This window comes from Sus scrofa, chromosome 13 (assembly GCF_054392235.1).
Source record: "Sus scrofa isolate SSC_HxYL_T2T_F1_AM1 chromosome 13, Sscrofa_HxYL_maternal_Yorkshire_Landrace_v2.0, whole genome shotgun sequence".
Lineage (NCBI taxonomy): Eukaryota > Metazoa > Chordata > Mammalia > Artiodactyla > Suidae > Sus > Sus scrofa.
Genome location: NC_139395.1, coordinates 70,459,545 through 70,481,077, shown reverse-complemented (window position 1 = coordinate 70,481,077; position 21,533 = coordinate 70,459,545). Strand labels below are relative to the sequence as shown.

The 21,533-nt window shown below is 39.5% G+C and overlaps 1 protein-coding gene across 35 annotated transcripts in view; it reads left to right on the top strand.

The window, feature by feature from the left end:
• CNTN3 (contactin 3) overlaps nt 1–21,533 on the top strand; it is a 370,445-nt gene that overhangs the window by 325,552 nt on the left and 23,360 nt on the right. For 28 of the 35 annotated variants that reach the window (XM_021069237.2, XM_021069229.2, XM_084989040.1 and 25 more), the window contains 6 exons: nt 572–689; nt 1,796–1,954; nt 2,053–2,202; nt 4,127–4,197; nt 5,157–5,391; nt 8,703–8,818. In XM_021069237.2, coding sequence (XP_020924896.2) covers nt 572–689; nt 1,796–1,954; nt 2,053–2,202; nt 4,127–4,197; nt 5,157–5,391; nt 8,703–8,818 — 849 coding nt within the window. The remainder of the gene's footprint in view (nt 1–571; nt 690–1,795; nt 1,955–2,052; nt 2,203–4,126; nt 4,198–5,156; nt 5,392–8,702; nt 8,819–21,533) is intronic. The other 7 variants (XM_084989060.1, XM_084989058.1, XM_084989062.1 and 4 more) reach the window with 1 other exon arrangement.

The following is a 21,533-nucleotide window of genomic DNA, read 5'->3' as shown; positions in this document are numbered from 1 at the left end:
TTCAGATGTTTTAATTTCTTCTACTGAGGGATTCATACTGACTGTCCCTAAATTCTATAGCAAAGGAATTAAATGGCATTAGGCTTGTTAAGCGCCAGTGTGTTCAGAAAATTGTTTCAACTGTGGTAATCCCCTTGTCGTGCTGCATTTATCTCCCACCAGATACCTAAATGCTTCCCTCTTCTTCTCAGGCAGATAATTGCAGAGAGGTTGGAACCAGAGAAAAGTGTTGAGCTGGTGCTGAGCAGTAGATATAAAAAGAAGTGTCACCCTCGTGAAAGTAAATAGACTCTGAGACTGTAATCTCTGCTCTTATTTATTTTTGAAACCATAAATGCCCAGGGGAAAGTTTGTTGTTTATTTAGCTCTAGAAATCTCTGTCTGCAGTGATGGATGGTTTTGAACTTATTTTTATTTCCATACTTTCCATAGTAGCCATCTTCCATCCTGTCACCACCTTGGTCTTCTCCCTAAGTATGAATTTTCTCCCAGCGGTGTTGCTGGCCATAGCCTTCAAGATTCTTTGTGTTTTCAAAATAATAATATGTTCATTAACTGTCTTTTCCACCAGAGTTCCTCAGGTGATTTAATGATCAGAAACATTCAATTAAAACACAGTGGAAGATATGTTTGTATGGTGCAGACAGAAGTGGATAGTGTTTCATCTGCCGCTGATCTCATAGTAAGAGGTAAACATTAATGGCTTCATGTGTTTTTTAATGTCTCATCTTAACTGAGCATTTATTACTAAAGGAAAAACCATGCTGAGATAGCATATGAGCATGCAAATTATAATGTTTACTGGATTCGCCCCCCCTCTTCAAATAGACCAGAAGATGTAGTAGTAATAATGGGTGCTAATTCAAAGAAATAAAAATCTCAACACTGTCATTCCAGTAGCTCTCACTGTAATAAGTATTCCACAACTGCTGCCAAGCTGATGTAGTTTTGTGCATCTTATTAATTCAGCAGTAGTGTTTAATATGAAGAGAATAGGAGTTTCCATTGTAGCTCAGCAGTAATGAACCCGACTAGTATCCATGCGGACTCAGGTTCGATCCCTGGCCCTGCTCAGAGGGATAAGGATCCAGCCTTGCCTTGAGCTGTGGTGTAGGTCACAGACGAGACTTGGATCCTGCCTTGCTGTGGCTGCGGTTAGGCCAGCAGCTACAACTTCGATCTGATTCTACCCTAGCCTGGGAACTTCCATATGCTGTGGGTAGAGCCCTAAAAAGACAAAAAAGAAAAAAAAATATGAAAGAGAATAGTGATAGTGTGCAGTGCAAGTATGTGTCTCTGTACTTCTGAAAAAACCAGGATCGTACAGAATGCCTGAGAAAATTTGCCAGCGTGAGCTACTGTCCAAAGCACCGATTTGCTTCTGGGCTAAAAAATGACCAGAGTGCATCGTAGAATAAAACAGCTCTCAATAACAGACTGAGAACTGCAGAAATACATCAGGAGATTAAAGGAAAAGGCTTCCTGCCAAAGTAAAGGACACTGAATCTAGAAAGGTGCTAAACAGAGGCCTCAAAAAGCAAATGTCATTTGTAGTTGTGGAGTATTATGACTTTTGAATTCATGACTCAAAATCCATATTTAGTATCTAACAACAGGAATGTGAAAGAAAAAATAGTAATTTTATTGGCAGGTAAATATCCTTTTTCCCTCAGTGCTTTTGCAATTGGGGTCCATTGGAGGTTTAAAAGTGTCATGTGACTTTTTTTTCACTTTGGTGGAAATAGCTGACATTTATGGAATTGCTACCTATTTTTTGCATTTTTATCTCCCTTAGGTTCACCTGGACCACCAGAAAATGTAAAGGTAGATGAAATTACAGATACAACAGCTCAACTCTCTTGGAAGGAAGGTACAGACAACCATAGCCCAGTTATTTCCTATTCTGTCCAGGCACGGACACCTTTCTCCGTGGGATGGCAAACAGCCACAACAGGTAAATGGAGAGAGGCAAACGCCGCTGGCAGTATAAATGGATTTCAGGTCAGCGCCAAGACGTGCAGACTTTCACCTCTCTGAAATATTCCTTTGTAGTGCCTGAGGTCATTGATGGGAAAACACACACAGCTACAGTAGTGGAGTTAAATCCATGGGTGGAATACGAATTTCGGGTTGTAGCCAGTAACAAAATCGGAGGTGGAGAACCCAGTTTACCCTCAGAAAAAGTAAGAACTGAAGAGGCAGGTTAGTGTTTTTGTTTTCTGAGTAATGGTTTAATAGGTTTTCCTGGGTGTGTATTTCCACTTCCCTTGGCCTCGGTCTCCAGGCCGGCAGGGGTTCGGCCTCAATAATCCGTTGTCACAATTATCTGACCTGTTGGATGGCAGACTGACCATATGGCGTTTGTCAAAAGACACATATGTAAGTGATTCTGATGTAGTGTGACATTTGCAAGAGTTCAGTCCCTCATCAGCATTCATTAGTGTGTGTAGAGTGAATATGTTTTTGTCACTTAAGGTTATAATTACTATCTGACATAGTCACCCTGTTAACAGGGGAAGTGCTGTTTTCATTTATAACAAGCATTGACAAATTGGTAGGAAAATGACATTTGGGAGTTCTGCTGCTAGGAAGTCTCATTCTGCCAGCAAGCTCAGTGAATGAGCCTAAGGAATTGATGAATAGGTATATTTTGGCCCCTTGAGTATTAAATTAAGAGAGAATCATTAAAATTTTCCATGTGGGGCAACTATTAATATTAACCATAAGACTCTTTTTATAATGCTAAAAATATCCAAACATTAAAACTGAAAAGTAGAAAGTATACATGGTATTATATTATCAAGGCATCGGAAAGGGTTGAAGACCTTTCAGAATCTGGAGTATTAATTAATATTAACTAAAATTATGTTTGAAATACAGCCAATATTACACATTGGAATGAAGCCAAGATAGAAGTCATGGAATACATTTCAATAATTTTAATGGTGCTTGACTCAGGACAATGCATGTAACATTTATACCAGGTATTACAATAAGTCAGGGAACCATGTCTGTCCCATGCTCTGTTCATCTCTTCACACAACACATTTAGGGAGTATCTGCTGTGCACTGAGCACTTTCTGGGTACAGTGGTACAGCTGAGAACCCAACAAAGACCTGCCTTCAGGGAACATATTCTGGTTGTGTCATGGGATTTACTAAGCATATACTTCGCAGTGTGAGAAGTCTGATTCCTGTATGAGGTTCCTAAAGGATATCTCATAACAGAATTCAAGTCAAGGTCATTTTTATATATAGCTTGTGTTTTACTGAGAATTATATCTCTATTTGGTATGGTCACAAATTGAATGTTCATGCTGACATGGATGGACATAGAGAGGATCATATTAAATGATGTAAATATGACAGATAAAGACAAATATCATATGATATCACTTATATGTGGACTCTAAAGAAATACAAATGAACTTATTTATGAAACAGAAATAGACTCACAGAGAAAACAAACTTATGATCACCAAAGGGGAAAGGGCAAGGGAGGGATAAATTAGGAATTTGGGATTAACATATATAGATTACTATATGTAAAAGAGATAACCAGTAAAGACCTACTATATAGCACAGGGAAGTCAGTGTCTTGTAATAACCTGCACTGTAAAAGAATCTGAAAAAGTATATACACACACACACACACACACACACACACACACACACACATATATACACACATATATATGTATAACTGAATTCCTTTGATTTATACCTGAAACATTATAAATCAACTATACTTCAAAAAAAATAATAGCTTTTGAAACTGGAAAAAATGTTCATGTTAGATTGATTTACCATCATCCCTGGAGAGTCACTTTTTCTTATTTTATTAACCTTCATACTAAGTCATTTTTCTCCTACTGTTTAAGATAATTTGCATCTTTAATAATTTTATGCAAATGTTAAGTCATGTGATCTCTCCCAATGATACATATACACACACAAACACACACACATATATTGCATATATACACCCACATGTGCACACACACATATGTGTGTAATGTGCCAATGATCAAATTAGTTTATTAAAAGTAAACAACATTGACTGTCTTTTCAGATAAATATTATCAAATGCACACAGGGTTTCTTCTCTTTTCTCTCATCACTACAGTTCCAGAAGTGCCTCCTTCAGAAGTCAGTGGAGGAGGTGGGAGCCGCTCTGAACTGGTGATCACCTGGGATGTAAGTGTCTGGACAGCATCTTCCCCTTCAGGGTGGTGCTCTTCCCACAGTCATGGCCTCGTGGGTGGTGATGGTGCTGGTGGCGGTAGAACCAGTAGCTCCTGCATTTAGACACTGTGCCTAACATTTTGCATACTTTTTTCATTTTATCCTCACAACATTTTTTAGATAAAAGCACTAAGGCATAAAGATATTAAATAATGTGTTCAAGGTCTTCGGGCTTCTAGGGGTGAGAGTCAAGTCCTGGCTATTTACTCTGGGGCCGCCCTCACTGTTTTCCCTGCAGCTACTCGCCCACTGTTGATGCCCACCCTGTTTTTCCAGGAGCTACCGCTTCCTGGCCATTCTCTCCCACCCTTGCTTGATGTCATAATTAGGAAAAATGTTCATTAACAAAGTCAGAAGGCACTAGAATTACCTATATTATTTGAAGATGTTGATGAAAAAATGAAAAGCCAAGAAAGAGGTCGTGGGGTATCAATAGGAATTTTTGACACGATGCAAATACAGCTTTGTTTTTAATACATTGTTTTTATTTCCTTTATTAAAGTTTTACTCTCTTTCACTTAATCCTTATATCAGTATATAATTTCTCCCGTGAAGTCAACATCAGAGATAAGATGATTTTTATTTGATAGAGAGATGTAATATTTCAGTTGAAAGTATATTTTTAGCATTCAAAACTCAAATTGGGGCTGCAAGAACAAGATGCTCAAAAATCTGAATAATTTTGAAAAATTCCAGCTAGTTATCTGATGGCTGTGAAAGAATGCCATATGCCATTATAAAAGCCACTGACTATCCCCTTGAACTTTTTCCCCTTTTTTTATCCAGCCATTTATTACAATGTAAATTATTATTTGATATGGCTATTACAAAAAAGACTCCAAATTATAGCTACATTTATTTTTGCCTTGCGTTCATGTGAAAGCGTGATTTAATTTGTCTTTCCCTTATAGCCAGTCCCCGAAGAACTACAGAATGGTGAGGGTTTTGGGTATGTTGTTGCTTTTCGCCCTCTTGGAGTTACCAACTGGATCCAGACAGTGGTCACATCTCCTGATACCCCAAGATATGTCTTTAGGAATGACAGCATCCTGCCATTTTCACTGTATGAAGTTAAAGTGGGTGTTTATAATAACAAAGGTGAAGGACCCTTTAGCCCAGTGACAGCAGTGTTTTCTGCGGAAGAAGGTATGGAAAGCTTATGTTTATACAAATGGTCTTCAACTTAACGATTTTTCGACTTTACAGTGATACACGTAGTCAGAAACTCTTACTTAGAGTTTCAAATTGTAGTCTTTTCTTTAGCTAGTGATAGGGAGTGAAATAATCTCTTTGGTTGCTGGGTGGCACCAGCCACAGCTCCTGGTCAACCAAGCAACCACAAGGGAAAATGACAGATACACTTAGGACCATTCTGTACCTACAACCATACTGCTTTTCACTTTCAATAGAGTTTTCAGTATGTTACAGGAGAATTCCCTGGTGGTTAAGGATCCAGTCTTGTCACCGCTATGGCTGGGGTCACTGCTGTGGCAGAGGTTTGATCCCTGGCCCCGGAACATCTTCATGCTGTGGCCGTGGCCATAAATAAATAAATTAATAAATAGATAGATGGATAATGATAGATAGTCAACACTTTTATCATCACGTAGGCTCTATGCCAGATGATTTTGCCCAACGATAAGTCAGTATACATATTCAGAGCATGTAAATTTAAGGTAAGGCTAGGCTGTACTGTTTGGTATATTAGATATATTAAATGCAGTTTTGACTTAATGTTTTCGACTTACGATGTGTTTATCAAGATGTAACACTTCCCTCAGAAGTGCAGTGGGTTAATGATCTGGCTTGCCTCTGTGGTGGCACCAGTTCAATCCCTGGCTCAGCACAGCGGGTTAAGGAACCAGTGTTGCTGCAGCTGTGATATAGGTCACAACTCTGGCTCGGATTCAGTCCCTGACCCAGGAACTTCCATATGCCTCCAGTGCAAACAAAAAAGGAAAAGAAAAAAAAAAGGTACAGCCCCATCATAGGTCAAGGAAGAACTGTATATGAGTTCCAAATTAATAATCCAATTGTACTGCAAAAAGCTGTGTGAAAATTCTTGGTAACTTCAGTTATATGTCTTCAAAAGAAGAATGAGTGAAGTCATAGATTCCTCATCCAGGTAGTAAAGGTCAACTATGCATACTTGAAGTGTGAGACTCAGTGGACAGTTCAAGGGGGTAGCAATTGATTATAAATCTGTTTATGAGGAATACATTGAGTTCCAGCCTGTGAAGCAGGGGACAGCACAGCTTTCCACAGCTTTCTTCTTTGGAGGGTAAAATTAAGATATTCTCTTTGAAGTGCCCTTGTCTCAAGTTTTATCATGCTTCCTAAACCTGAGGAAAGGGTTTTAGCAGGATGGAGAAGGGAGAACCAGAAGTATGACATTAAAGAGATGTGAAATGTACAGGTTTGAGCATGTGTTTCACCTGTTCCAATTGATGGAGATTTATGCATACTCCACTGGACTCACTCCATTTCTCTGCCTTTGTTTTACATCTGCCCAAGTTATTGCACCTCTAGAAAAAAATAATAGTAAAGTAGACTTCCCTGGTGGCCTAACAATTAAGGATCCAGCTTTGTCACTGCCTTGACTCAGTCACTGCTGTGACACAGGTTCAGGCCCTGGCCTGGGAACTTAGGCATGCATCAGGCACAGCCAAAATTTAAAAAAAAAAAAAAAAAGAAAAGAAAAGAAAAAGAAAGAACAGAAATAAGAATAAAATAATAGTAATGTTAATCAAATCCTATGAAATTGCCATTTTATAGGTTAAAGGCAGCTGAATATCATCTATCTTGTGGGGTTCTACAGAGTTAGAAGGGCAGAGTTAACACATATTGAATGCTTGCTATCTGCCAGACATTACCTAATTTGAATTTTCTAAGGAAGTACTGTTATTACTTCTCATATACACATAAGAAAATGGAAGCTTGATCAAAGAAATTAATAAACATACCAAAATCCATACAGATATATTGTTGCTGGTATTTTAACCCATGCTCTTTGCCCTTGACCATTCTGAGCTCATGAAATATGATTTCACAGTATCTCCTCTACCCTCCAAGGCTTACAGTAAATTGTAAAAGTTGGTTCACAGTTGTCACCCCTAAAAACAATGCGACTCAATGTTTTTGTAGTACTGTCACCTCTATTTTTGTTCTCTCTTTTATCGCTGAGATCCCAAAGAAAAAGGAAAAGCCATTATAAAATTTTTGCAAATGAAAGAGCTTTTCTATTCATGGCCAGACCCCATTTCCAAGAGATGCCCAGGAGGGTTTTCATTACAAAGGTAGATGGGGGGTCTGAGGAGTGATGGCTATTGACCAGGGAGTTTGGGGCACTGCCCACCCTGTGTGTCCTGGCCCAGGAGGGCTGGCAGTTGGAGGGAGGGACAGGCAGAGCCTTTACCCTTCTTGCCCCCTGCACCTTCCTTCTCCAGTTAGCATTTTTGCCACCACTGACAGGTCGGTTAAAGGCCTTTTGTTCCAATTATCAGAAACTGTTTCGACTTGCCTTTGAAAAAAAGCAAAGATTTCTTGGACATAGACTCAGAACTTCCATTGAATCCAAGGGAATGGTAAATAGCACACCCCATGAAGAGCCTGAATCTCAGTAGCTCTGGGCTGTCAGAAACCTAGGGCCCCTCTAGAGTACTAGGCTGGAATGATTGGCCCCAGGTTTTCCTCTCCAAACCACATTTCAGATTCTCAAGAGAAATTAAAAATCTCATGGGCCCATCATTAGACCATGAGTCTATCTCATTATCCATCAGCCATGGCCAGGGAGCAGGATCCTGTAACATAAAAATGGGTGTTAGTTGAAAAGAAATCTCTGGTCAGAGAGATTTCTGGGCCCTGAGAGGAGAGAATCACTGGGAGGCCATCAAACCCCAAAAGTCCTCCCTTACAAAGGAGGTCTTTTTACTGTGTAATAAGCAATATGCATGTTTTATCTCCTCCTTCAGAAGAGCACAAGATCTCATTTAACTTTGCCTCTCTTGTGGGCCCGGCTGGGCAAGACACTTACTAAATGTTTCTTGAGTAAATGAACTCTCTGGACCGTGACCTTTATTTGGCAAGACAGAAATAAAATAAGTAGCATTTGTGGGCGTAGGAGTTCCCTTGGGGGCTGAAAGAGGAGATTAATAATGATAGGGTAGAAAGAACAAAGGGAAAGAGGGAAGGAAAGTAGGAAACCAAGAAGCTAGTGCAAGAGGTAGGGTGCAGTTGCTCTGGCTGTTGTGCAAGGAAAAGCCCATAGCTGTGGTACCATCTCTTCCTAGGAAGTGGACAAGGGACCAAGACATGGTTCATGTCTGTAAATATTTTCACAGAATATTTTATGATATTTTGAAATATGTTAACATGGTTTTTTAAAATTAAGAACTTCAATAGATGTTTTAATTAACCATCAAAATGATAATTGTATTTCACATTCCATTCCCAAACAGAGCCTACAATAGCTCCATCTCAAGTCTCAGCAAATAGCCTATCTTCCTCAGAAATTGAAGTTTCATGGAACGCCGTTCCTTGGAAATTGAGCAATGGACACTTACTTGGCTATGAGGTAATTTCTTTTATGGCGAATTAGCTCGTGTGTGTATGTTTCCATGCAGCCTTGTCTGCTTCCACTTAAAAGCCTTTTTAACAGTGACATCTTAGCGTTCTTGCCGTGGCACCATAGATTAAGGATTTGGCATTGCCGCAGCGGTGGTGTAGGTTACAGTTGCAGCTCAAATTCAATCTTTGGCTCACAGGACTGGAAAAGAAGGGGGCAAATGACATCTTAGCTCACTCAAGTCTGACTTTTGTTAAATTTTACCAGCATATTACTCTGTGTGACCATCAGTAGATATTGATTTAACTCAGCCAGTTGAATGAAAATAATTTGAGTTGGAGTAGAAAAGAAAAAAAAAAATAAAATGAAAGGAAATCATGTACCCTGTGGGCCTAATCTTGTAGCAGGATTGACTAAAAAATAAGAGATCAAATTATAGTATTTAAGTTCATAAGATATTTCTGCCAGTAGTAAATCACTTTCCTCCAGCTCTTTGTCTTATTTTCTTGGTGGCCTTGTTACTTCTAAGCCTTCAAATTCTTACCTTCATAGCAATAACATGAAAGATCTGAAACAGAATAACACAAGACTAAATGTAATGAAGGTCAGAAAAGTTCACACAGAAGATGATTAAGTGGGCCGAGTGATTTTTGAAAGTTTAAGGATAGCAAGGCTTACCAGGACTTTAAAGAAAAAGTAAGTTGGAATTCCCTGGTGGTCTAGCAGGTTAAGGATTTGCATTATCACCACTCTAGTTCTGGTTGCTGTTGTGGCTTGGGTTCAATCCCTGGCCCAGGAACTTCTGCATGCCTCTGGTGTGCCTAAAGAAACCAAAAAGTAAGGAAATGTAGAGAAAATAGAAAATATTCCATCCTGAGCAGAGCCCACTGGAGGAGTAGATGGAGTGGAGGTCCACGTGCAGAAGGTGGTTCCTGTAGGAGGGGTGGCTGCATAAGGGGACAGTGGTCACAGCCAGTTTTGGATGGATGTTAAGAAGAACCATTCTGACTAGGCCCCATGTTTGGTGGGGAACAGTTAGAGAAAACTGGGAACAGTTGAGCTGAGAGCTGACAAGATAAAAATTGAAGTCTTGAGATATTTTCTTATACATGTTTATAGATAGATAGATTTCTAATCTGATAAATATTTGAGTAGGTATAATCATTGAAACATATTTCACAAATGTTATTCAAAGCAAAATCTATTTATTGGCTTTAGTGAATGAAATTAATAAAAATGTAAATGTAATTTTAAAAAAAAAAGGACATTTTCTCTGACAGTGATATTGCAGTAACCAGAGTTGTGATATCCGCCTCCCCACACCACTACCACTACTCACAACCATCTTCTTAGGAAATGTCCCTCATGCTTCTAACTCCTGATTCAATGACAGGTTTACTTTACATGCACATGTTTGCAATACAGGACCATATACCCTGGCACTTGCCAACATAACCTGAAATGATTGTACCAGAGTGGCCACTCAATTAAAAGCAGCTGACTCATGGACAGTTGAGCTGAGCTAGTCAGGTCAGATTCTTTTTTTTTTTTTTTTTTTGGTCTTTTTAGGGCTGCACCTGAGGCACATGGAGGTTCCCACTCTAGGGGTTGAATCAGAGTTATAGCTGCTGGCCACAGCCACAGCAACTCAGGATCCAAGCCACATCTACAATGCACACACCACAGCTCATGGCAATGCCAAATCCATAACCCACTGAGCAAGGCCAGGGATCAAACCCACATCCTCATGGATACTAGTCAGGTTCGTTAACTGCTGAGCCATGACAGGAACTCCTCCTATTCTTGTGTTGGAGCAAGCGGTATAGAGGTTGTGTTTAAGGAGTTTAGTGTTGAGTAATGCAGTGATAGGTCTTATTTGGGACCCAATTGCAGACTTCCCAAGCAAAGGCCATGGGCATATAGGACGCAGCTGGCCTGTAGAGATAAGATGGAGCAAACATACTTATAGGCAACCCTAAAGAATGGAGGCGACAAGGACCCACAGTGCCTTAAAGAGCAAAGTAGAATAGCTCTTGGACCACTGTCCACTTCTCAAGTGGCCTGGCTGTATTCTTTCTCATAATGTCATCTGGTCCTCCTTTTCAGTCAGCTCCCCTTACATTTGAATTTGAAAGAGCTTCTGGTCATTGTAACCAAACAAGCAGTGACTTGAATGAATGTTAATGATAGAAAAAGTATAGATGACAGCAGTGATGTTCAAAGAATACACCATGAGCCACTTTCACCACAGTTACCTGAATTTTGCTAAAGATGAGCACCCACAATCCTCCCTGGATCCACTGTGCCCAAACATCGAGGGATGGGTGTTGGGAATGTGCATTTTTAGTACGTACTCATAAGGAAACGTCTTATGTACAAGAAGCACTGGCCTTGACACAGAGACACTTGATCAGAGACAGCTGTCCAGATCTAAGGAAAGCTGAGGAGTATTGAAGAAGAAAAACACCACATAAATTTAGAAGAGCCACCTAATCAGCATCCTAAAGGAAGCCAAGAATATTTGGATGGAAAATTCCTTTGATTCCATGGCAGTGAATGGAAGCAGTGAAAGATGGTGGGCAACCAGTAGTGGTTCCCCAGTGATCGGATAAATGGCATTGATGGGAAAGGTAAGTGGGTTGGAAGGAACTCAAATATAAAGGATCATAGTTCTGAGGTCAGACTCATGCTGGATCCCAACTCTGCCACTCAGGGTGCTGGAAAAGTTAGGTAAAGTTTTTGAGCTTCATTTTCCTCCTCTGCTGAATGGAAACAGTGGGCCTAACTGAATTCAGATTTTGAGAAGATTGAATGAGATCAAACACTTAACGTATTTCTCACAGTTTCTGGCTCAAAATAATAAGCAGCGAATAAGTGTGAGCTATGTCTCCGAAGAATTGTTTTGATGTTAAGGTATAGCTTTCTCCCCTGTAAATATTCTCAACCAGTTCTTTGACTACAGGCTTTTTTGTGTCAGAAGAGTTGGTGACAGCTGTAAAGATGGGCTCACCTGTGAGATTCCTTCCTTCCTTACTTTGTTTCCAAAGCTCAAGTCTTTAAGGAGATTATTCCATATATTCCAAGAGGGTGAAGAAAGAGAAAATGCCATTAAGGAAAAGATATAAGAGAAATTTCAGGTGACTTTAGAGGAAACAAAGATCTAAGACTTACCTAAATCTCATAGGTCCCCTAGTTTTCTCCCTAGCTGTGCCCAGGTTGGTGCCCAGACCGCAGAAGGGAAAAGCTATGCTTCCTACATTTAGCTATGACTTTTTGATTTGCAAGCATGGCCAAACTGCTGGAATTAAAAGAGTCAGATCAGTGTAATATTGAGTTATCTTGGCAGGACTCTGGGAAGGGAGCCATGGGAGTGACTGAAGTTGAATTTTCCATTAGTTAAGCAGTATTTGGAAATCAAGTTTGCTTAAAATAAATGGGCACATTTTGCATTCCTCAAACAGCCAACTGAGGCACACAACCCCACTCAAAACTTTGTCCTTTAAAAAAAACCATAGGACAGGATTACAATTCCTGACCTGGTTGTAGGTTACAAAATAGTTAAGAGAAGTAAACTGGAGACTATAGATAAATGGACTTTGTGGGCTTACAAGCACCATAGGAATGTTCCTAGTCACTGGTGATTTCTTTAATAGCACGGGGGCATATTGATGTTGATTTTAGAATGTCTCGATTTAAGCTGATCAGGAATCAAGAGGATAAGCACACTCTACAAAAGTGGAAGTGGACCCCTGTGGGTCATGTCAGGAAAGATTGCACAGGAGATAAAACAAAAGAATCCAAGTAGTGCCAACGTAATGTCTGGTTAAATCCACACCGTTTTCAAATTAGACAGTCTTGCCTTCAAATGCACCAGGATAAAATATAAGCTCCACAAGGGACAGGAAACTCTGTTCATTGACATGTCCCAAGTGCTGAGAGTTGTATCAGACACACAGGAGCCATGCAAAAAAATCTGTGTTGCTTGAATAAATGCACTTCTGGTTCCAATGTCTTACTGCAGTGTGGCCTTGAGCACATTATAAATGCTCTCCAAGGCCCACTTAAAATAAAGATGATAATAGTAAATTACTCACAGTATTGTTGGAGATTTAAATGAGATGAAGCAGCCATGCTGAAAATGGCCCAGGGAGACTTGGGGAGCTTCTGCTTTTCTCTGTTTTGAATATTGGGCATTGGGATAAGATTTCATGGGAAGGAAAAATTTGAAAATCAGTGAAGTAAGAAAGAAATGCTGAGCATAATCTGAGTATGAGACTCAACACTGTTGTTTGTGTTGTTGCTGGTGTTGCCATCAAGTGGGAGGCAAAGATGAGGGAGGCGATGAGCAGATGGGACTTGCCTTAAAATTAATTATGGCGTCTTGCCTATCTGTGTAAAGAGTAGCAAAACTGCACATCCTAATGGAGGCTGAATACTATATGAAAAGGAAACAGCTCCTCAAAGTGTCCTTCCTGAGTGCTTGCTATGTACGAAAAGCAAGAAATAAGCTAAGAGAAAGAGGTATTAATTGGGGAACTTAAGAAATAATTTATATAAATATGCTCAGATAAAAATATGTATTTTTCCTAGTCTCAGTAATGATTTCAACAGTAACCTGGAAGAATAAATGACTTAGCAGAGTATTTAATTAATAGTTATGTGGCTAACTTTCTGGGTTGTAGCATCCCAAATATGGCTTTAAAATTGTTAATAGCTCCTGCTTTTCTCTCATCTCAGTGAGGGTTGGTCATGTGCCATGGGGCGTGCTGGGCGCACATCATCATTAGCATCGAGACTAATTTTCCTTCTGATTTGACCAAGTAGTCGTTGAGGAGCTCATTTCCCTGGGCTCCAATTTATTTCATCTTCTAAGCCGTAACACTCAGGCTTAGATCTTTTCTTGTGCCCTTTGCACAGGAACAAAAGATACAGACAAGATAAAGAGGATGCAGATGATTTAAGTTCATGGGTAGTTGGCTGCCAGAGGAACAAAATCTACAAAGTTCTAGCACGGTATATACAGTCCGTTTCTTTAGTTACTTTTGTCTTTTGAGAAAATAAAACTAAATCTTGGGAGAATGTGGCCAAAACTTGGCCTCTGTCCATTGGTGCCGAGTGGAAACACGGAGACAAGAGTTCCGCGTCTAGGAGAAAAAAATAGCTTTATTGTTTTGCCAGGTAAAGGAGGCCACAGCAGGCTAATGCCTTAAAGACTGTGCCCTCCTTTGGGAGAGAATAGGATGTGGTTTTCTAGTGTGGGAGTGGAGAATAGGGCCACAGATAAGGATCAGGATAGGTGCAAGCTTTCATTCTCCTTCAAAGTTGGTGTTTAGTGGCTCCAGGACTGGTTCTAGGGGTCCTCCTCTTTGGTTTTCATTTGTTGGGGGGTTTCCTTCTGCTGAAGAACTCAAGATATCATTATGTATAATCCTCAAAAAGGAACCAGGACCCTGCTGGAGGCTGCTCTGGTGTTTGACTGCTCCTCCCCTGTCTCTGCATCCCCTCTCTTCCTTGGTTAGCAACAGTTTGAATCTGCCCTTTGGAACTTAGGGAAGGTCAGTCATGGAGGCTGCAGCTTATTCCCTAAAAACAAGAAATAAGGAACACAAAAAGGCTTGTGTGCCCAGGATCTTGCTCAGTTTCAAGAATAACCTTGATATGTGATGGAAACAAAACTTTATACTTGTGAAATATTACAGATATGCATATTGGGGGGTGGGTAGGAAGGGGACCTAGTAGATTTGTTTTTAAGGTTTGACAGGGGAACATAACTGAAAATGTGTACAGAAGGCCAAACTAAAACTTCACTGATAACCTTCATCCAGCCTCCTATTTTAAACAGCTATACAGAACAGGTTTAATACCTAATATTTTAATTAGAGTGGGAAAAGATGTCAAATATGTTAATACTTTCTTGAGAATATGAAAATCCTACTGGCAAAAACAAAGAAAGAGTATAATTCCTTACTATCAAGTAGAGAATTAACTTCAAACTAGATCAAATCACATGCCCATAGGAAAATTGGATAGAGACCATTTGTTACTGAAATTCAGCTTCTGTCCTTTGCTGAAGAGCAATGCAGAGACGTAGTTTTGGGTGTCAAAAAAGATAGTTTTATTGCTTTGCCAAGTAAAGGGGGCCACAGCAGGCTAATGCCTTAAAGACTGTGCTCCCTTTAGAGAGATTAAGAGGTGGTTTTATCCTTAGGGGGATGAAAAATAGGGCTACAGATAAGGATCAGGGTAGAGGCAAGCTTGCATTTTCTTTCAAAGATGGTGTTTAGTGGCCCCAGGATTTGTTCTGGTGGTCCTCCTTCTAACTGGAATGAAAAATGCTTCATCAAGTACTTCTTCTATTTGTTGGGCATTTTAGTTCTGCAGAAAGGCTCAAAGGTATTGCTAGATATATTCCCATGGAGAAACCAGGACCTGCCCCAAAGCTGCGCTATGCTCTCTTGACTGCTCCTCCCTGTTCTCTAAATCCTCTCCCTTCCCTGATTAATAGTTGCTCTTTGGAACTCAGGGAAGGTAATGGAGGCTGAAGTTTCTTCCCTAAAAACAAGAAATGGAGGACACAGAAAGGCTTGTGTGCCCAGGGGCCTCACAAGGCCCTGCTTGGTTACAAATTCAAGCCTTTCAAAATAAGTAGAAATCAGGAAAAAATGAATTGAGTGAATAAAATGTAGACTTTTGAAGCTGGTAGAGGGCTTTGTTATGCTGGAGGGAAAAATAAGTATGTGTGTGAGTGAGAGTTGCCCAAGCAAAGCTATGTTTGTTATCAGGCAAATAGTCCCTACCAAACTGGGGCTCAGCAAAGAGAGATCCAAAGGAATGAATGTCCCAGCCTCTCTTCCTCCTGGCCCATCTCCAGGCTTCTCTGGTACTGGACTCAGGTTCAGCTGCTCGCCTCTAGAAAGACAATACTCAGGACACAAGTGCTGCTAGGAACAGAAAGATTGCTTTATTCAGGAGGCCAGCAACCTGGGGAGATGATGGACTTATCCAAAACCAACTCCAAAGATTCTGCTAGATCATAAAAGTGTTTAAAGGGGGAATCATTGTGGGGGTTTGGGCAGGAAGTGGTGGTCAGAGTCTTCTTTATCTTCTGCTATGTGTACACTTTCTTCTAATTGGCTGGTGGAGAGGAAGCAGAGCTGTGCTCCAGGAATCTTGTGCTCAGCCTAAAGTTACCATCCTCCACCTGGATGGGGGCTTTAGTTGCTGCAGAAGAGCTCAAAGGTATATTCCTTGAGAAGGAAACAGGACCCTGCCACAGGGCTTTACTGTTTTTATTTGTTTGTTTGTTTTGTTTTGTTTTTTGTTTTTAACTATATTGGTGTAGAGTTGACTTACAATGTTGTATTAGTTTCAGATATATAGCAAAGTGAATTAGTTATACACATAAATATATCCATTCTTTTTCCCCTCATAGGTTATTACAAACTATTGAATAGATTTTCCTGTGCCACACAGTAGGTTCTTGTTAATCATCTATTTTATACAGTAGTGTATATATGTTATTCTACCTTCCTAATTCATCCTTCCCGCAAAAGTTTCACCTCTGATAACTGTAAGATTGGTATTGAAATCTGTAAGTTCGTTTCTGTTTTATGAATAAGTTCTTTTGTATCATTTTTATTAGATTCCACATGTAAGTGCTATCCTATGTTACTTGTCTTTCTCTGTCTTATTTACCTCACTCAGTATAATAATCTCTAGGTCCATCCGTGTTGCTGTAAATGGCATTATTTCATTCTTTGTTATGGCTAGATAATGTTCCATTGTATATATGTACCACATCTTCTTTATCTATTCCTCTTTTGATGGACATTTAGGTTGCTTCTGTGTCTTGGCTATTGTAAACAATGCTGCAGTGAAGATGGGGGTGCATGTATCTTATTGAATTAGTTTTTTTCTGAATATATACCCAGGAGTAGGATTGCTGGATCATATGGTAATTCTATGTAGTTTTGTAAGGAGGTTCCTTACAACCTCCACAGTGGTTGCACCAACCTACATTCCTACCAATACATCCCTTTGCTCCACTCCTTTTCCAGCACTTATTATTTGCACAGTTTTTAATGATGGCCATTTAGGCTGGTGTGGGGTGATACTTCATTGCAACTTTGACTTGCATTTCTCTAATAATTAGTGATATTGCACATTTTTTCATGTGTTTTTTTGGCTATCTTCTTTGAAGCAGTATCTACTTAGATCTTCAGCCCATTTATTTATTTATTTATTTATTTATTATTTTTTAATATAATGCTCCATGAGATCTTTGTATCTTTTGGAAATTAATCACTTGTCTATTGCTTCATTTGCAAAGATTTTTATACCATTCTGTGGATTTTTTTTTATTTTTCATTTTTTATGATTTCTTTTGCTTTGCAATAGTTTTTAAGTTTAATTAGGTCCCATTGGTTTATTTTTGTTTTAATTATCATTATTCTAGGAGGTGGATCAAGCAAGATATTTCTGCAATTCATGTCAAAGAGTGTTCTGCCTAAGTTTCCCTCTAGGAGTTTTATAGCATCTGGCCTTACATTTAGGTCTGTTATCTATCTGTAGTCTACTTTTGTTTATGGTGTTAGAGAATATTCTAATTTCATTATTTTACATGTAGCTGTCCAGTTTTCCCAGCACCACTTATTGGAGAGATTGTCTTTTCTCCACTGTGTGTTCTTGTTGCCTTTGTCAATAGATCAGTTGACCATATGTGCTTGAGTTTATTTCTGGACTTTATATCTTCTTCCACTAATATTTTTGTTTTTGTGCTAGTACCATACTGTTTTGATGATTGTAGCTTTGTAGAATAGACTGAAACCAGGGAGACTGACTTCTCTGAATTCCTCCAGTTCCATTTTTCCTTTTCAATATTACTTTGGCTATATGAGGTCTTTTGCGTTTCCATACAAATTTTAAAATATTTTGTTCTAGTTCTGTGCAGAATGTCATTGGCAATTTGATAGGGATTGCTTTGAATCTGTAGATTGCCTTGGGTAGTATAGTCATTTTGACAATATTAATTCTTCCAATCCACGAGCATGGTATATCTTTTCATCTGTTTGTTGTCTTTGATTTCTTCCATTGGCATCTTATGGTTTTCTGAGTACATTTGTTTTTTCTCTCCAGCTAGGTTTATTCCCAGTTATTTTATTCTTCTTTATATGATGGTAACAATTGAAGATTAGAAAGAGAAATTAAGATCAGGGAAACATTTACCATTTCACCATTATTTCTTAACTGTTCCTCTCTTATCTCTGCATCCCCTGCCTTCCTTGATAAGCAACTATTTGAATATGTCCTTTTGGGCTCAGGAAGGGTCAAGGAGGCTGAATGAAGCCTCTTCTCCTACAAAGAAGAAAGGGGAACCCTACTGTATAGCACAGGAAAATCTACTCAATAGTTTGTAATAACCTATGTGTGTGTGTGGGGGGGGAGAATGGCTCTGTTTATGTGTATGATTGATTCACTTTGCTATACACCTGAAACTAATACAATATTGTAAGTCAACTGTACTTCAATAAAAAAATTTTTTAAAGAAGGCAGGGTGGACATGAAAAGGATTTTTATCCTGCTCTGTTTCATCTCCATCCAGTGAGAGTCCAGAGGCTCAGGGAGCCTGGTGCTTAGTTCACACAGGTCAGCCTTCCCAGAAATGAGACCTTCCCAGAATTGAGAGCCAAGTAAAGAAGAGTAGAATATAAATCTGGACTTGTCATTTAAAACACTGTCAAATGCATTTACCTGCCTGCTGTTTATTGAGATATGTTTCATCTTGCCGCTAAGATGAAATATTTGTCTCTCTGAAAATCTGTAAGTATAAATAAAATTATTTTAGTCTATTAAAATAGCATTTCTGACTTAATACCTGTACTCTAATGGCTACAAAAGGTGCCACTTTTAATACATTATTTTTATAGACTGTGTTTCATTTTAAGGTTAAGTGAAATCTGTGATACCGTGATATTAAGGACTCCTCACAGGCAGGGACATTCATTTTGTGAATAACCAAATTACTTGCAGAAAAAGAGATCATATTTTAAGTCCTAACATTCCTCAAGTTTGTTTCTGTTTACTTACACAGGTAACAATATATTGGCTTGTGAAATGTGTAATGGTTCTGAAGAAAAAGTTATTCTTTCTAATCAAGAAATTAGTTTTTCAGTGTTTTATAGATGCTTAGAATATTAGGACTTGAGTAACTAGCTTGAGGAATTAAAGGGAAAAAAACTCTTCCTCTCTTCTCTATTCACAAAATACTTTTGAAACCAAATATGTGGGAGTTTTCTCTATACCAACCAATTCTCTGATACCAGCTGGGTGTCCTTAAATTCAATTCATTGCTGCCATTCTGTTCTCTTAGCTTCAGATCCCACACATTAAGGTTTCAGTCCCACAAGAGTGTTCTCACTGCACACAACCATCAGATGCCAATCACAAGTCCAGGCATCCTCTGGGGGGGCTCCCACAACCTCCTCCTTGTGTTTGATAACTTGCAAGAATGGCTCATAAAACTCAGGAAAGTGCTTCACTTACCATTATCTATTTATTGTAAAGGATGCAACTCAGGAACAGCTAAATGGAAGAGACACATAGGACAAGGTACCTGGGAAGGAGCACAGAGTTTTCATGCCTTCTCCATGCCCTCCACTCTCCCAGAGCTTCAATATGTTCGTCTGCTTGGAAGCCCTTGGAACCTCTTCAGTTAGGATTGATTACATCATTGTCCATTTCCTAACCAAATTAAGTCATTCTCAAGCTTTATGTCAAGAGATGGACTTAAAAGTTCCAATTTTACTCTACTTGTATGGTTGGTCACCCTGGAAACCAGCTCCCGTCCCCCTCCTGAAGGTAACCAGGAACCCTTGACTATGAGATATCTCGTTAGCACATAAAAGATACTTGTCACTTCTGAGATTCCAAGGGTTTGGGGGGAGCTGTGTGGTGAGCAACCCTGGCAGAGACCAAATACATATTTCTTATTATGTCACAGTGAATCTCTGTGGTGGGAAGGAAGTGGGTATTTTTAAACTGCATGTTTTCGGGAGTTTCCGTCATGGCTCAGGGGATTAAGAACCTAACTACTATCCATGAGGACGCCCTCAATTCCTGGCCTTGCTCAGTGGGCTAAGGATCCAGCATTGCGATGAGCTGTGGTATAGGTGGGAGACTCGATTTGGATCTGGCATTGCTGTGGTTGTGGCCTAGGCCAGCAGCTGCAGCTCTAATTTGACCCCTAGCCTGGGAACCTCTATATGCACACCCCACTTCAAAAAAAAAAAAAAAAAAAAAAACTGCATGTATTTAAGTCACAGGAAAATTCACCAGGAGTTCCCTAGCAGTTAAGGACTCAGGGTTGTCACCACTATGGCTCGGGTTTGATCCCTGGCCCAAGAATATCTGCACGCCTCAGGCACAGCCAAAAAAGAAAAAAAAGAATTCACCAATATTCAGTGCTTAGTGTGTACAAGCTTTGTCCTGAGTGGCAGAGTTAGGATGATGATGATGACCAAAACAGACCTGCCTCCAGTACATGATTCCACTTCAGGCTCTGCCCTCCTGCTAAAATGCAGTTGATTTTACTAGTACACACTTGAGCCAGCAAACGAGGGTCCAGTGACCCACTACTGATGGAGAGAGTGGCCTGTATCTCTCAGGTGATGACAAATTGTTGAGAGCCGTAATTGTCTTTTTTTTTTTTTTTTTTTTTTTTTTTTTGCCACACCCATGCATGTGGAAGTTCCCAGATCAGGGATCACACCCAAGCCACAGAAGCTACAACATCAGATCCTTAACCCACTGTACCCACAAGAGAAATTGGCCACAATTCAGGCTTGATCACACTCACCTTTGAAGTGGATTTGCCTTTTATTTTTCCTCCCACTCAATTCAGAATAAATCTCCAACATGATAATCTCTGTCTCTTCTCAGACATTTTATCTTATTGTTGCCTTTTCTTTCTCCTTCTGGAACTCTGGTTGGAACATTTCACTTCATCCTCAGTGTTTCTTAATGTGGTTTTCATAATTTTTATTTCTTTCTTCATGTTCTGTATTTGTTTATTCTCTCTTCTACCTTCCAGTCTTCGTCTTCATTCCTATCACTGATTTTTTTTTTTTTTTTTAATTAACACCCGCTCCTGAGACATATGGAAGTTCCCAGAGTTCCCAGGGCAGGGTCAAATCAGAGCTGCAGCTACAGCAATGCCATAGCCACAGCAACACCAGATCTGACCTGCATTTGTAACCTATGTGGCAGCTTGTGGGAACACCAGATCCTTAACCCACTGAGCCAGGCCAGGGGTAAAACCCACATCCTCACAGAGACAATGTCGGGTCCTTAACCTGCTGAGCCCCAATAAGAATGTCCTGATTTTTTTTAATTATTGTTCTTTTCAGGTATTGGAATTCTATGTGATATTTTTCAGATTCACCTCATCTTTTTTTCTTTGTCTCCTATTCTTGAATTGTAAATTTAGTCCCTTCTTTAGTAAATGTGGCTGTTTTAAATATACTTATTTTAAGATACATTTCAAATGAGTGTATTAGAGCTGGTCTCCTGTGGTCTGGTCTTTGGACTTTCTTTCTTGTTAGCAGGGTTCTTCATGTGCTTTGTAATATTTCTTTCTCTGCTCATCTTTTATAGCTGCTGCCTTCATGCTCTGCCAATGTTATACTAACTCTTTCTGCACAATTATATTTTCAGAGTATATTTCTTC